The 16,603-nt window shown below is 42.6% G+C and overlaps 1 protein-coding gene across 5 annotated transcripts in view; it reads right to left on the bottom strand.

Annotated features, from left to right (window-relative positions):
* Positions 1-1,764: 1,764 nt before the first annotated feature.
* Positions 1,765-16,603, bottom strand: part of ABCC5 (ATP-binding cassette, sub-family C (CFTR/MRP), member 5) — a 50,951-nt gene continuing 36,112 nt past the window's right edge. For 2 of the 5 annotated variants that reach the window (XM_010572994.1, XM_010572995.1), the window contains exons 19-31: positions 16,368-16,514; positions 15,891-16,020; positions 15,188-15,341; positions 14,913-15,041; positions 13,348-13,534; positions 12,507-12,596; positions 9,949-10,138; positions 9,053-9,212; positions 8,549-8,627; positions 7,511-7,624; positions 6,282-6,446; positions 5,473-5,556; positions 1,765-2,873 (exon numbers count right to left, since the gene is read on the bottom strand). In XM_010572994.1, coding sequence (XP_010571296.1) covers positions 2,814-2,873; positions 5,473-5,556; positions 6,282-6,446; positions 7,511-7,624; positions 8,549-8,627; positions 9,053-9,212; positions 9,949-10,138; positions 12,507-12,596; positions 13,348-13,534; positions 14,913-15,041; positions 15,188-15,341; positions 15,891-16,020; positions 16,368-16,514 — 1,689 coding nt within the window. In that variant the 3' untranslated portion in view covers positions 1,765-2,813. Of the gene's footprint in view, positions 2,874-3,999; positions 5,557-6,281; positions 6,447-7,510; positions 7,625-8,548; positions 8,628-9,052; positions 9,213-9,948; positions 10,139-12,506; positions 12,597-13,347; positions 13,535-14,912; positions 15,059-15,187; positions 15,342-15,890; positions 16,021-16,367; positions 16,515-16,603 lie in introns of those variants that run through there. The other 3 variants (XM_010572993.1, XM_010572997.1, XM_010572996.1) reach the window with 2 other exon arrangements.

Genomic DNA, 16,603 nt, shown 5'->3' with positions numbered 1-16,603 from the left:
GGGGCCGGTGCGTTCCTCGCACGCGCGCCTCCCCGCGAGCGCTCGTCGTGTGCCCGGTGCGCAGCTGGCAGGCGCGTACCTGTGCGCGCATCGTGCGCTGCTCCGGCATAGGCGTGCGCAGAAACCGCTTGCGGCACCCCCGCGTGTGGGCATCCGCGCTGCACGCCCACCCTCACCCGCGCGTGGAGCCCTGCACGCCAACCGGGGGCTCCGTCCATCCGTACACACACTCCTCCTCTGCCCCCAGCCAGCCCCGCCGTCTGGACACGGACACGCAGATCCCCTGCTCCTGCTCTGGGGACGGCCATTGGCACAGCTACAACGGCCCACTCGGTTCGCTCCTGCCCTGGCGCAGCCTCACAGCCAGCTCTGCCTCCTCCACGTAGCCTCAACACCTTGTTTTCACCCTCCCCAGCTCCAAGACAAACAACCCAAAACCCTCCACGCCACAGCTCGCAGCAGGGCTGATGCATGCACCCTCATCCCACCAGTACCTATTTTGGCTTCCTCCATCCCGTTCCTGGTCACGCTCCTCACATCTAGCTCACAGTCTAACCCTAAATAGCCTCCCTCTACCACCAACCCCCCACACCCCCTTTTTTTAATCTCTTCCCTCCCACCCTGGCTGCCCGTAGTTGCCTGCCTCCAACACTCACTGCCAACTGCCCCCAGATCCCAGCTCAGGTATAACGTGCTTTACTCTGCTTTACTCTTCCCCAGCGCTCGAGGCAATCAGTCACACACCATCCACTGCTACCTCCCTAAATCGGAAAGGACAGAAACCACAAAATTATCAGCCTTATACAACTGCTTGTTGTACAGCAACGGTAGGAAACAGTAAGCTGGAAGGAAGGAGGTGTGCTGGAAGTAACCGTGATTTGAACTCCACGCAGCCCAAAAGCAGCGTACAGGAGATCTCTGCCCCATGTAGTGACACTTCTGTAAGTTATTTTCACTGTTACGCTTTGCCTACCTCAGACGCATGACGAGTCTCCAAGGCACGTCTTTTGGATGACACAGAACATTTATTACATGGTTGTGGGTTTAATGACCCCATAGTGGTACATTCTTAAAAGCCTCCCAAGCCTCACACTAGCGACAGCAGCATCTGCACCAAGTTCCAATTGAGTTTCCACTGCATCGTCATACTCGAGGCAGAAATCGTGGCCCCAGCACAATGTGGCTGCTGTCACCAGCTGAACTGCGGGTAAAACAAATCACAGTATTATCCTAGACCGACCTGAAGCTGGGACTATAAAGAAAACCTTTGTGTGATTGTTTATATGTAGTAAAACACACACTACAGTTGCAGTAAAAAATAACAAGGCAGCATTCAGGAAAGCTCTTTGGTCAATGAGGGCATTACAGCCACCCTACATCCTCTCAGTATGTTCTTTTGAAGCACCTTCAAGAAGGAATTTTGTCTTCGCCCAATCCCCTTCTAAGAGAGAGAAACTTTTTGTCCTGCCACCTTTTCTCTCCACATCCTCCTTTTATAAATCAAATTTTCTGCATTTATTCTTTCCTTCCGATACCTTCTCTCACTCGTACCATTTGCCTTTCGAAGCAAGTGTGTTTTCTCAAACTTTGTTCCCAGGAATGTACCAAGACTGCTTGATCTCCCTCTGGCTTTCATCTAAGGGTTAATAGGCAGAGCACAGCCCCAGCAACCTCGGGATCTGACCCTGCATGATCTTCACAGCAGGTAATGGTGAAGTCTCCTCAGGCGTTCAAGCTAGCACAACTTCAGGGCCTGACTGGGTAATTTTAGAAGAATCCTACCTGCATTTTGATTGAAGTCCCAAACAAGTGCAACATTTCCATTCATCAGATAGACAAGATGAGCAGGAACACATTCACTTTAAGACTCTCTAAGCTTACAATAATGAATTGGAATCAGCTGCACTCACTGCATTTGGACAGAATAAGCAAAACTGATGCAACTGAAATTCCTGAGGGTGACACAGCAAACCAATTATCCCAGGCAAATCTCTCTCAAGTTGCACACCTGTTAGTCTTGGCCCACAGCCTTTGCTGTATACTAAGAAGGATGTGTTATTTCCATGCTATTTTGGATAGGATCTCTTTAACAAAAGCCTCTGTCCCAATCCCAAAGTCTTATTCTACTCCTCACAGGATGAAGTCTTCTCTACGATATCACACTATAAACTCTAAAGCAGGATCCAATTCCTGGAAATTCCCATCATCAACAACCTCTTGTAGAATGCTTCAAAGATAGAGATATTTCAGTCTCATTTGTAAATATTGATGTTTCTTCCTTCCATTTCAGTGACAGGGCCCTAGGCCAGGCCTCAGCTTGCTCCTGTGGTTCAGGACGAAAGCCAGTAAAAAAATTACTGCTACCCATGTGAGAAGCAGTACTTCTGTACTGTCTGGGAGACAAGTGCCAAATGAAGCAGATAAGTGATTACAGCAGAAAGAACATTTCCCTCTGGCAGTCTATTTCCATAACTCCAAAGTAACAACGCTGGAGCTAAGGTTTAACAAAATGGTTGAGCTAATCCCTGCTGTCCACATCCCTTGTTTGACACCTTGTTGAGCTATTTCAGCTCGCTGAAGCAGCAGGAAAGTGTTCACGTTTTTAGGAGACTGTAACTGGGAAGCAGCAGTTTGGTGCAATGAATCCTGAGCGCAGCTTCCTCTCATACCTATGCTAGTGTTACAGTTAGCACCTACTGAAAAGAGCAGCCCTACTTCACCTCCCTTCCAGGGGTGCCTTCCTGTCTCCTTCTTTGTACAGCATTCCTGCTTTTGGAAGGTGAACTTTCTGCAAGTTAGCTTTCTGAACTGGGTCACTGCTGGACCAGGCAAGAACCAGTGCTGGCATCAGGAAAGTGGAAGGAACTCCCAGCCTGGAAGAAGAAGGAGGACAAGATCAGGATGGCTCCCCTTTTGCTCAGACTGCCATTAGCTCAGCCTTAGCTGCAAAATGAAGCTACGCTGACCCCCATGGCACTTGAGAACTAGGTACATTAGCCCTTTTTCTTCAAGGGAAATACTGAAGTTCATGGGGTAAACTCAGTTCTGCAGGGCCCAAGACAATCCTGTCCTTGACAGAGTTGCACATGACAACCAACTGAACTGTTTAGACACAGTCTTAGGCAGGTGCATTCCATGTTCTCTCCCTCCCCCTTTAAGGTATGCAACCTTCACCTTCACATTCTACCGAGCTCTACTTTTAGGGAAGAAGCAGGGCATTACCTCTTTGACCTATCACCCCTGCTCCCTTGTACCCCTCCCCAGTTTCTCTTTTTGTCCTCAAGTTTCTGAACAAAAAAGAACCCCCCACTTAGCCAGGTGTTCTTTGGAGAGAGGCCTATTGCTTCTCCCTTTCCTAACCACAACATACAGTCAGTCACACTGTTCCTTGAATTGAGCAACACTGAGCAAAGTGGTGGCCAGTTCTTGACAGAGAGTAAACTTGGGTCCAGGCCTGTAAGCAGGGTAAGATCTGTGCTAGTTAACTCTTGCTTAGCACAAGACTTACTAAAGAACAACTACAACAAATGATGCTTTTTGTGCTTTCTTCAAACTACAGTCTAAGCTCCATTAATACCATGATTTGCCTGTGGTATTGGTAGGTAGAAATGCTTGTTGCTGTGACTTGGCAGTCATGTCCACATTATAAACAGTAATGCTTGCAGGTAAACAAAGTGGAAAAATCTGAGCCTAAGAAGGATCTTCTGTATTCCGTCTGACTTCCCCCCTTGCTACTTGGCTTGAATACTTACATTATAAATTATTACTCCCTGTACTACTCAACACAGACATACATATATTGCAAGCCACCCCCATGCTGGAGGGCACAAAAATTACCCACTACACTTTTAAAGAAACACTTCCACTCTGAAGGAAGAAAGATCAGGCCATGGTGCATAGACAAGAAAAAAAAAACCAGCCTGCAGAAACTGTCCCCCGGAGCTCAAAAAGGTGAGAAGTTATTTATGTGCCCAAAACAAACTACTTAAGCCAATAAAATTTACAAAACCCAAAATAGTTTTATTTACTTTTCAGATTTCTGCCTCAATGAGACATTTTGCAAACATGCTAAGGCTACAAAATGTCCAAGTTGACAAAGACATGCAACGCTGACCATTCAGTAAGTCACGGCTATTATAGGAGCGACCATGCCCACCTGGGCCACAGGTCCTGTAAAACAGGAATGGTGTACAGTGATCATGGCAATGTACTATGCAGGACCTAGTAACCTGAGGTAGGTCTCTTTACAGTAAGAAAACAATGTCCTACACCACTGTTACATCCTGATCAACAGGAACCTGTTTAAAGTTCCAGAAGATGTGGGGTGGGGGACTGTTTCCTTAATAAGTGTGCAATAAAGAAACAGGAAATATTGATGTTGTTTAACTGTAGTACAAGTGAGCAGAACAAAGAGTTAGTGTTACCCATGCCAATGAAAGCCAACCTAAACCTCTGAGGAGTGTTAGCAGCTTCCAGATAAAGGAGTCAGTCAGCTGAAGCAACTCTGAAAAGGCTTTCCTGCTAGCATACAGGGTATGATTTGAACCTTTTGATTAACTTGTTACAGATCATTCCACGAACAGTTAGATTTTGGTTGTGTTAGATCAGCGAAGCAGGAGGAGCTTGGGCTTGCTTGCATTAAAATAAACCCTGCTGATACAGTAAGAAATACTGTATCAGGACACTGAGAAAATACGAGGCCTTAATGTGACCCAGAAGTGGTTCTCCACTCAGGAGATCACTAAAAACCCTGCTTTAAGAAAGCATCATGGGAAGCAGCAGCTGCTGCCGTGGTGAACATTAGCGATGCTCCAAATAGCTTTGATAAATTACAATGCAATAGTTACACCACAGAGCTCTTCTCCCCTGCGCTAGACAACAAAGATGTGACAATAAAGGACACTATTGCAAAGCTTCACTTCCACTCAGACACGCATAAAATCCAGCACTAGGAAAAGACCAACTGTAAAAGACAAAATGGTGTCTGATACAGTCCAATAACAAAGCCAGATCTCCGGTACCGTAAACTGTACAAAAATGATAGAAAAGAATATGCACTGTTATTAATACAGTGCTTATTTTAATATAAAATAAACAGCTTACATTTCCACTGTAAATATAGGCTATATACAGAATTATGTATAGGTATAGCTACATGTATAAAGCTTCATTATAGGCCTCTGATACATTTATAACTATGGCTCCCTGAGCCATTCGTAGAGTGCATTTAATAACAAAAAATTAGTAATATGATTATGGAATAAATACAATAATAAAAACATGAAGAATTCTTCTGACACGGTTTTAAAAACTCTCTGGCTTGACACATTGTGCTAAAAATTAAGAGATGAAAAGGCAATAATCTGCTTGAAGGAGGAGGAGGAGGAGGAAGAGCTGGCCTGCCACAGGCAGGGAGTGTCGCTCTCCAAAACTAAAGTGACTTTGCCCTGAATTTTAGCCCTTGACAGCAACCTTGTTCTCCGCAGCAGCAAACATAGCATAGAAGCGTGAGTTCTCATTGGCCAGAAGGGCAGACGGCGTGTCGAATTCCACTACCTAAAAGCAAACAAGGCAGGTAAAGTATGTCAGTAAAATCCAGCAGAAAATGGATTCCCACCCCTTGGACTTGTGACACGGTAGTAAAGAAGCCAAAAAAACATGGTACTCGTCTTTAGATGAGACATCAAGCGGTGAAAGGATGTGCATTTATGCCTACATACTGTAACCTGGGATGCTTCAAACTAGCTCAGACAAACACTGGAACTACCCAGCAGGAAGCAACCTCTGGTGGCTCTGGCAAACAGAGGCAGACACTATGGGGTTTTGCCTTCTCTACCTTTAAGAGCCTTGCCAAATGTTCTCACATTTGCTTTAACTGTTTATGGCTGCCATATGGAAGCCTGAAAAGTGAATCTCTCTGAGCATCTCTCATATGCCTGTTTGATAGCACAGGGCTTCATGAAAGTAATGGGAAACTGCCACTGAGCCCCAGCAGAGATGCTTACATTATTACCCATCTCAGAATTAGCCTACAAAGGGAGTTCTCTTAAAAGAGAGACTATTACTGTATGGTACTTCTTCGGAGCGTAAAAGAAATTTTGCCCTCTTTGATCTTGTCACAGTCAGGCAATAACTGATTCTATTGGAGTATTATTACCAAGGATGTGAATGAACACAGAGGATTTTCCACCCTGCAATACTAGCTGTTCCTTCAGTTCAGCATGCACATATGGCACCACCAGACCGCAACAGGAACTGCAACCACAAGTCTTTCTGCTTACCTGTCCTTGTGTTAGCACCATGATCCGATCAGAGCCCAGTACCGTATGCAGGCGATGAGCAATTGTTAACATAGTGCAGTCTGCAAATGCCTCTCTGATAGTCTCCTGAATCAGTAAGTCTGTCTCTGTGTCCATAGCAGCTGTTGCTTCATCCAGTATCAAAATCTGAAAAGCAGCACATAATCCTGGCTGTTACCCATAGCAACGCTTTCCCCCCTCGAACATAAAAATATGTAGAGTGGGCACAATTACCATGACCAAGAGTTGTCACAACTGGCAATCCTTACAGAGCTGTGGTCACAAAGGTAGTTTTTACAAGCACCTTTTCAGCTTTCTTTATGCAATTGCCTTCAACAAAGTTACTCTATGGATCACATCCTAGAGCCACGAGATGTTTGGATTCTGACCTGGGCCTCAAGTGTCCACTACTATTTATTTTACATTCAGCAGCTAAATCTCAAATTTTACTGGTAAACTAATCTGACACATCCTTGATGGTGACATTCCTTCTGGAATGAGTCAATACCAACTAGGCTTACTAGCTTTCTTATGCTCGTAAAGAGTTACCCTTCCTCTCGGACTCAGACATAAACTGATTTGGAATGGTGTCTTGTCAAAGCTAAACTAGACTTTTTTTTGTGCAGGTACTGCACAGAGAGCAGTAACTTCTGCTGAGAAGTCTGCCTTTAAAACAGATGCAGAGTGAACCTTAAAATATTATGGTGTGCAATTATTTAAAAAAAAAGGATGTTAAAATCAGAATCCTAGTCAATGTCAATCCAAAAGTCCTTTCTCACTGTAATTATATTTGTCTTCCATTCCTGCAAAACCTTTAACTTCACTGGCATAGCATGATCCCAAATTCCACTTGGAGACTACATTTTAGTGGGGCACCATGTAGAAGGAAATGACTTGGCTGACATTCACAAAAAGGTGGAAGAAGAAAAGAATTTGATGCTCACCAGTAACAGGACACTCTGAATAAATGATTAGGCTAGTCTGATACCCTGTTATTAACACTAACAAGCAATACCTTTCTGATGGCACGACATTACAGAAGCCAGTAGCTGGCTACAGATGCCTTTCTTGTTACAACCCTACACCTCTCTGGGTCACAATAATTGTTGGTGTGATTCCTCTGACAGATAGAATGAATCTGGCACAAAAAAAGGCTTGCTCAATCCTATCAGTTTGGTATCTCCAGCTATTTCTCTCATCACTATGCTCACCTTGCAACGACGCAGTAGAGCTCTAGCTATGCACAGTAACTGTCTCTCTCCAACTGAAAAGTTTTCCCCATTTTCCATCACTTCTGAATCAAGTTTCATAGGCAGCTGGGCAACCTGTGTGGGAAAGAAGCAGCAAAAAAATCTTAGAGCATTCCACAGACTTTTTGTATCTCCATGGCATGAGACAAACAGTTGCTCCTCCTGCAAATCTGATTTTGCCCATGTTCCAAAGTATCTGTCACACTTTGCTGTCCATTTTTCGCTGTCTTCGTTGGGGAAATTAGTAACAAGCAACTAATGCTAGAACAGCGATACAACATCAGACCTGCTCAGTCCTGTTGAAATGCCTGTGACTCAGTGGTAGCTCCTGAGAATACCACTAGGACTAAGCTAGTAGTGTTCTATAGAGCTATATCATCTCAGTAGGCAACCTTGGAATGACTTAAGTACAAAGTATTTCATTTCTACAAAAAAAGCACGCCATGTACAAAGTCGTATCAACATGAATACAGACCTCTTGACAATCTTTCTCACCAAGAGAAAAGAGTGAACCTGGTCCCTGCATGAATTACTACCATAGCTGTACATGGCACTTGACTTACAAGAAAAGAAGAATTAGAAATGTCATGGCAGTGAGACTTGCTGCAGAGAGCCTCACAAAGGGTAGATTTTAAGTTCAGTATAAATGTGCATGTGTGACATTTATACTCACAAATGTAAATGCAGAATGCACCCCTAAGGCACAGACAGAAAAAAATACCACTTGAAATCTTGTAACACCTTGGGAGTCCATGTGATGAAGCAGCACTCTGCTATGCTACATACTAAAAAAGTACACAACAGAAATATGGCACATTCTCCAAAAAAATCAGTTTTATAAAATCGGGGGTGGGGAGAATCAGTCAAAGCATCAACAATGAGGGGAAAAAATTGCAAAGAAAAAGCTTTATCTAAAGGTCTCTGAAGTAGCTACTTACAGAACACGTTGGTTTGGAAGCCAAAACACAAGCATATATCTCACAGACACATAATACTTACACACTCCTTCATGTGAGTCCTTTCCAAAGCATCCCAGATTTGTTCCTCACTGTACTGATTGAAAGGATCCAAGTTTGATCTGGAGGGGGAAGCAGAAAACATAACCAGAATTTTTATTCAGCAATGAATGGCAAAACAGCAGTGTGCTAATTCATCCAGATGGATTATTCCCATCTAGGCTTCCACTGACAGAATTTTCTTGCCAAGGAAATCAGAAGTTCCCAACACGCTAGGGTTAGAGTAGCCAAAGAACAAAAGAGTAGAGATGGAAGACAAAGATATAAAAAACTGCAATCAAATCTAAAGGGAAAGCAAGACTTCCACAGAGGACGATCACATCCAATTCTGCACTGGGCCAGCTAAAATCATTTAGCTGTGATTTTTTTGTTCCAATAACAGAGAACAGGATGCTTGAGAACTAACATCTCACTAGGCACCCACTTGAGTTCAAGTATAAGCTGATAGCCCGCTTAGTCCTTCTTGCCTTCTTATGGTCTCACTAACCTCACAGTGCCACTGAATAGCACAGGTTCCTGAGGAATTATTGAGAGTTTGCTGCGAAGATCTGCCAAACCAATGTCATTTATTTTCACTCCATCAATTTTAATGCAGCCTCCAGACAGTTCAACGAGACGGAAGAGTGCCATTCCAAGGGAAGACTTCCCTAAAAATGAGACAGGAAAAACAATACTAGTGTTTCTACAGAGTTATAGCAGCATTGAGATGAGAAAGTATTTTAAAAGCTGTCCATGTGTAAGAAAACCATTTTAAAATACCATAAAGTCCTGGCAAACAATGTTGGTAAATGCTGGGGTCCAGCATTTAAACTTCTAAGTAATTGCAGGGGCAGCTCCTAATCTCTTCTCACAGATGCTACCCCTGCAGTGCCACCCCACACCAACTACGAAAACTTTACCGCATAAGCCCAATATAACAATATTAATTGCTTATTTAGAAACTACATTTTGGAGTTGATTTAAGTCATCTCACAAACAGGCGTTTTGATTCTTTACATTACAGGCTCCTGAGCCAAACCTGGCTGCAGCATCACTACAAAAAACTTTCAAAAGAGTCAAATAAGCTGTAATGAGTATGTTGTAGGTAGCATTCTGTGCTGCTAAGTGGCTTGGGATGTTAAACATTATGAGCATACTGGCTCAGGCATAGTAGGATATCCCTCTACTTTAAATGGAAACTTCTTTTCCTTATTGTTTACAAGGATGCTGCTTATGTATGCCCATGAACAGAATCCACCACTGACAGACTGCTGGACCACTCCTGTGCAATTAACAATTCACTCAAACACAGAAAAGACAGGAGAACCAATATGACTGCCCCACTCTATTCCATTGTCATTCTGTAAAAGTAATAATTTAACTCTGCTTAGTGTTTTTCCTTACCTGAGCCTGTCCTTCCCACAATGCCAATCTTTTCTTTCGGTTTGATGGTAAAGGACACTTTTTTAAGTACTAGAGGGAGGTTCTCTCGGTACCGCATCTCTGCATTTTCAAAAACAACTTCACCTTCCTGTGGCCAGTCCAGAGGAGGAGTTTTATTCTTAATTCGAGCAGGAGCTTCCAGAGAAAGTGTCTTTAAAAAAACCCAGAAGGTCAGTTTCCAGTAAACAAAACACCAGAAAGGAAAATTATCAGTTGCAGCTTTCAGCAGGAGTTCTTCCCAGGAGACTCAGCCCATATCAGTTTATGGCAGTTTTATGATGAGCTGTGTGGCTGGATGCGGGCCCAATGGTTCAGAAGTTTGCTGTGTTACATTGACCACACTGTTATTCCCCTCCTGTTGCCTCAATAATGACATTGGCCCTTCTACACAATGTTTTTCATCAATGGTATTCAAGAAGTATTTTAGGCCTATTCTTTATGAGCACAATCCTACTGAGTTTCATGGCACTCCAAAGACTGGATGGAATATCCGTTCTGTTTCTATGTCTCATTTGCTGTGCCATGCCAAGGTCACCTCTGTTGATTCTGACAGAAGAGAACGCCCACATGACACATTGTACAAATGCTACCCTCTTCCTTCTTTTCCTCATTCTCTTCTGTTCTATTAAATCACTGAGTCAGTCAGGCCCCTTCCAGCTTGCTCGCTTTTGCTATTTTACTCCGCCCCTTAATAGGTCCCTCATTAAGCAGTTCACAGATTAAACAAAAAGGCAGAACCTCTGAAAGCCAAACATGTGCCTTTATAGCATGTTTAGAATGAAGCCAAGGTCACTTTCCCATATTTGGCACAAACAGCCTCAAAGAATGGCAGAAATCCTGTTGTGGGATTCACCTCATGTAACTTTAAACCCATACAAAGGAAGAATCTCCAGCTGAACCAGGCCCCGTCAAGTCCTTTATAGTCACTGCAAAGAAGCTAGTATTTCTGGAGTGTGATTTTTCTCATTCTAATATAAACACATACAACAGGTAATAAATTGCCCTCTGGAGATAGCCATTTTCTACATTGACTATAGAGAGATCCCACAGGGACTATGTCAGCCGTGGACATCTGCAACATCTAGTTAGAGGCAGATTAATTGTACCCCAAGGGTTTGAGAAAAACAGTGATCTGCTACGATAGTACCCCAATTCTTTGAGCCTGGTGCTCATAACAGCAACCTCGAAGCCTGCACTGAAAGAAGCCAAGCCTGGGACTTGGTAAGATACAGAACCTGCATGGTGTTTCGCTGCTCACGCACTCTTTCTCTTTAGATTCAAACTACTTTTACAGTTTCATAATAAAATGGCTGTCTAGAGATCCAAATAAGAAAAATCACAGAAAGTGTTGCTTAGTAGCGATATAAAGTGACATACAGTAACTTAAAAAACAAAAAAAAACAAAAAAAACCCCACCACAACAGCCTACAACTATAGGTTTTGCCACTGAAAGCCTGACAGTGATAAACCCATCTCAGCCCAGTGAGAGATACCAGGCAGTATTTGGCAGACAGTTGTCAGCTTGCGCGGTCACCAAGTCTTCCATACACAGAAATTTTCTACTTAGATGCCACAAGAGGATTTATTTATTTAACTGACGGAGTGGGCAGCTTTAAATTTTTTTTCTCTTCAGTATTAAATCAACAGGCTAAAAGAAAAATTCTACAAATATCAACTACTACATAGCCCAGATTTACCAAAAAGATATATATCTTCCTCTGAAGTTCAGAGGAAATGTGTTTTATGTGTTAATTTAAAAAAAACCTTTCACCTCAAAGACCAGACCCAGTAGAAGGCTTTCTCCTAGCTACACTTTCCTCATTGACCTATGCCCAGTTCTGCATACACAAATCCTAGTTATGAAGAAAGGGTTACAGATAATCAGAGCAGCTTGCTAAGCATTTAGTTTGGGATATTTCTCATGTTTAGCCTAGTACATTTCCCATGTTTGCAATGAAAGCATTTGCTTAACTTTTTATGTATATATAAAAAATATATACACAATATATAACATATAGAAAAATGTTATATAACGAGAGCTGTGGAAGAAGTAGTACACTTATTAGGATGAAGCAGAGTTACATGTAGATAAAGTAACAGTTATCTATGTTTAAATGAAGGAGGTCCATTAGGTTTAGGATGAAGGATGCCAGGACACCATCCTTTTACTCTAAAATATTGTATTGAATTCCCAGTTATCCCTTTCACACACTCCACTCTTTACTGAGAGTGTTAGCAAACTTTCAATATCCCTATGTAACTTCATTGATGCCAGGCAAGTGATGCCTGTAAGCTTAGTTACCTACCAGCTCTTATGCTATTCATCTTGCCAATGCTTATATACATGCTTCATAAACCACTCGGCAGTATTACAGTACACGCACTAATGTGTTTACAAGATCAGAAACGTACATTCTGTACTAAGGAAGACTATGGCTGACTTTCTCTTCTCTTATGCCAGCAACATAACAAGCAACAAGAAATTTTATAACAGGCAGTTAAATGTATTATTGTCCTACCTTGATATAGTGATCAATCCTCTCCACTGAGGTGAAGCGAGCTTCTGTTTCTGAAGCAAGCCTTACTGTAAACTGGAATAACCCTGTTAACTGGAGCAATGGGAGAAAACAAAGACAAATTTAGAGAGCTGTGATTTGTTATTGAATTAAGAGACAAACCTAATGAAAATTTGATACAAGTATTCTTGCCATTGGGCATCATATAGCTAAGGTGCCCAAGGCAAGTTAATTTTAGTTTATAGTTAATTTTAAAATAACCATAATTTATTCATCAGTTGGAAAGCCAGCAGTTTAGAAAGGTTTCCCACAAGCAAGAGCTTTAAGTATCAGCTAGGTTTTGTAATTTCACCTTACTACCACCGGGAGGCAGAAAAGGACAACCAACAGCTCTAATAGTAAGCATTCTGAGCCCTGAAGTGTCTCTAACCTGCACAGCTGCAACACTGGATCCTGTTCACTCTGAAAATATACTGCGGGCAATACATTAAGACATCAGTTTGGCAGATGTCTGATGTATCATCAATCCAATTTCTGGAAATATCCAGGGAAACTGCAATATGCAGCATATGAAGAGCCTTAAATGGTTTCTACTTCATCATTTAAAAAGAGGCAGCTCCCCAAGACAATGGCCTTGAGCACCTAGCTCCTCATAATTCGTCATTTGACTGCTAGCAATAAGGTCCTCACTTTGAATTGCTTTCCGCTCCGTTACCAAAAGGGATAACAGTATCTTTTTCCATTCTAGCGAATTAAGGAAAGTTTTCAATGTTGTTACTTTTGCTTATTAGCAGTAACTACATTAAAGGAGAGATTAAATATTACAGTATGTCAACACACTCACCTGCACAGCATATGAGATAGCCAGCCCAGCATAGGCAGGAGGAATCTGGCCATGCATTAAGACAATCATAAGGCCAGTGGTTGTGATAAGAGCGATGCTGATAATGTCCAGCCGTACAGCTAGCCAGCGCATTGCACAGCTGAACAGGTAGAATGGTGCCTGATTGTCATCTAGGAGCTCCTGATACCTGAAACAAATCCACGAAAGGTTAGTAGACCTCACAGTCCTGGTGTTCTACAAATAGCACAGCTACTTAAACTCCTGTTCCAGTATCAGAATTCAGGGCAGGAAGACTAGTCCATCATTGACACAAACCCTGCTTTCATGGCCGAGTTTGAGACTTTACAAACTTTCCTGAATGTCAGATATCTACTTAGCTCAAACTCTCAGAAGTCAAACTACCAAGTTTCTGTGTACAACAATGAATTATACTGGGGGTGAATCAAAATTCAGGGACATTACACACACTTTCACCACAACTTCACCTATGCAAGACTTTCCAGAGGATGCTCGATGGCTACACATCACTCCAAGGGTTACAGCAGCAGCGCTTCAGAATATGTGTTATACACAAATGTAAAAAAAGGAAAGTTACTGTAAGTTGTGATAGGATTGGTGACACTAATTAAAACACATCAATAGCTATTTAATTTACAGTCCTGACCCTGCAGAGCTGAGAAAGTATATTTAAGGTGAGACACACGAGAGATTTTTCACAAAGCCAGTAACTAGGTTTTCTGAACGTGCAACTCAGTTTTACACCAATCACTGCTGCCCAGTGTGTGCAGTGCCTTAGTGCTCTAGCACCAACAATGCTAAGGGACTGCTATTTGCACCACTGGAACCTTTCATCTAAGCTAGTGTAGCACTATCTTTCCAGAGCTTCTGTGGCAATTTTCCCTCTGCTCCCACACTGATGGTCTTATGACCTTGCACCTGCAAAAGCCTGATATTGTTATGGCAGGTTCTCACGGGAAGCAACTACTGCTCACATGAGAAGTGTTCCACTTTCCCTCCCTAACATTTGTTTTGCAGATTTTAGTTTATACTAGAGAAAACCAAGCATAGTGTATAACAAGGTGGATAACAGTCACTTAAATACTTGATAAATGCTATCCAATTATACATGTGCACAGAGACTAACAGCTCATCAATATGCACACTGAGGTTTTGTCAGCATCCTCTAACCAATGCTAATACCATCATAAGGAGAAACAAACAATAGCAAGTATGAGAAGGACCTGATGAAAAGTATATACCACTAAGAAAAAAGTGTGGCCAAAAACTTGTCCTCACCATTATCATTGCCACCTCCTGCGCTGCAGAGAACCCCAGAGAAGGGCATTCACCTGGGACTCCATCACTATTCTTCCCAGTTGGCTAATGGGGAGTTTTCCCTTTCCCTTCTTCTTGTTCTCCCCCATTTTCTTCCCCCAAAAGTAACTTTCACTCTTAGAGCAAATGTATGCTACCAGCTACAAACCTCATTAATAAATCTTTCTGAATGTAAACATGTCACACCCTGCTTTGTGCTTCACCACTCTCAGATGGATATCTAGACTGACCTGTGCAGAAATTCCTGTCCTTTGTGGTAGGCATGGATTGTGGAGAGACCCTGTATGCTAGATGTAATGTGAGACAGGAATGGAGACTGTGTGATGTTGTCCAGACGCTTGAGCTCTCGAATAAAGACTCTGGAGGCAAAGAAACACTTTTAAGTGATATATACAGCCACCATATGCCAACCAGTACACTGATGCATATATACTTGAAGAAGCCTATGTCCTTAATAACAGGTCAAAGTATCTCTACTTTTAGTCAAAGAAGCTGATACACTTACCTAGAGACAACATGCAGAACTGTGAACAGGACAATGAGGGGCCCCACTGCCACCAGGAACCAGGGGAAAACCCCAGAAATCACCCCCACACAGAAGAACACAAGGATGACATTCTGGATGAACATTTCTGCTTGAAATGGCAAACGAACATCAACTGGAAAAAATGGAGGGAAAAGAGGAAGACCTTGAGTACAGAAAGGTAAAACAACCTATATAAAGCAATTCAGTCCAACTGTACATCACCATTGACAAGGACAGTGATTTCTCATGGCTTATTAAAAACGTACATTTTCATTAGGGGTGCTTTTATCTTCTGAGATGCTAGTAATCTTTCCAATTATTCCCATTTGCAGAAACAGCCCTGATGCAGCTCTGACCTAATTACCACCTTTGCTGCACATCAACTTTACCCTGAAACTCTAGGCTCCCCCTGCATTAACTGCTAAGAGTCTGCCAAGAGTCCATGTGCAGTCTGTAGGTACAAAAGCACATATTCTTCTTTATAAGTGAATAGACAGACTTGAGGTATCAGCTGCCTTCTAGAATCATAACCAGGTATGTCCCAATTCCTGCTTTGTCTATTACAAGTACACATTTGGCAATAGATATAGGCTATGATCACCCCAACAGCAAGAGACTGAAGAGTATTAAGGTAACCTGGAGGTCTGAATGTGGGATTTACAGCGCATACAGTGAGAGATACCTTCATCCATGTCTTTGGAAAACCTGTTGAGAATCCGCCCAGTGGGTGTAGTGTCAAAGAACTTCATGGGGCTACGCAGAATCCGTCGGAAGAGCTCATCATGGAGTCTTGAGGATGCTCTGAGAGTTCCCTGACAATGCAGAAAATGTTGCAGCATTATGAAAGGATGTTTGCCTTCCTGTCACTGCCCCTCCCCTGGGGATCAAAACATTCTGCTTATTTTCTCTCTCCAACCATAAGGTTTTTTTCTTGCATTCTGTGCTTCCAACCAGTGGAAAGAAGCTATTAATTTGTGCAGAAGTTTAACGGAAAGCATGGTGCAGCCCCAAGAGATGACTTACGGAAACCTCACAATCAGTGATCTGACTTCCTCTCATTCAAAATCTCTCTTGGGAGGCGACCAAAAGAACCACAGTGACAGCAATATGCAGAAGGGGTTGGGGGGAAGATAAGAAAAACAGCAGCATTAGCACATACCTTTACAAAGACGACGCCACGAACAGCTTTCAGAATCAACATAACTGCCATAGACAGTGCATAGATGCCAGCATAGTAATGCATGTGAGGGTTATCTTTCATACTGTTGCTTATGACAGTATCATTTCCCAAAGTCACAGTGGTGTTCTGCAGAAAATTCAAGGTTTCAATGAATAATTAGTTAAGACAAGGATTAATCATGTACACATTACACATGGTAGAATTTAACTGTCCTG

This window comes from Haliaeetus leucocephalus, unplaced genomic scaffold, assembly GCF_000737465.1.
Source record: "Haliaeetus leucocephalus isolate CR32 unplaced genomic scaffold, Haliaeetus_leucocephalus-4.0 Scaffold362, whole genome shotgun sequence".
Lineage (NCBI taxonomy): Eukaryota > Metazoa > Chordata > Aves > Accipitriformes > Accipitridae > Haliaeetus > Haliaeetus leucocephalus.
The sequence above is the reverse complement of the archived record's forward strand: the minus strand, read 5'-3'. Positions and strand labels throughout refer to the sequence as shown.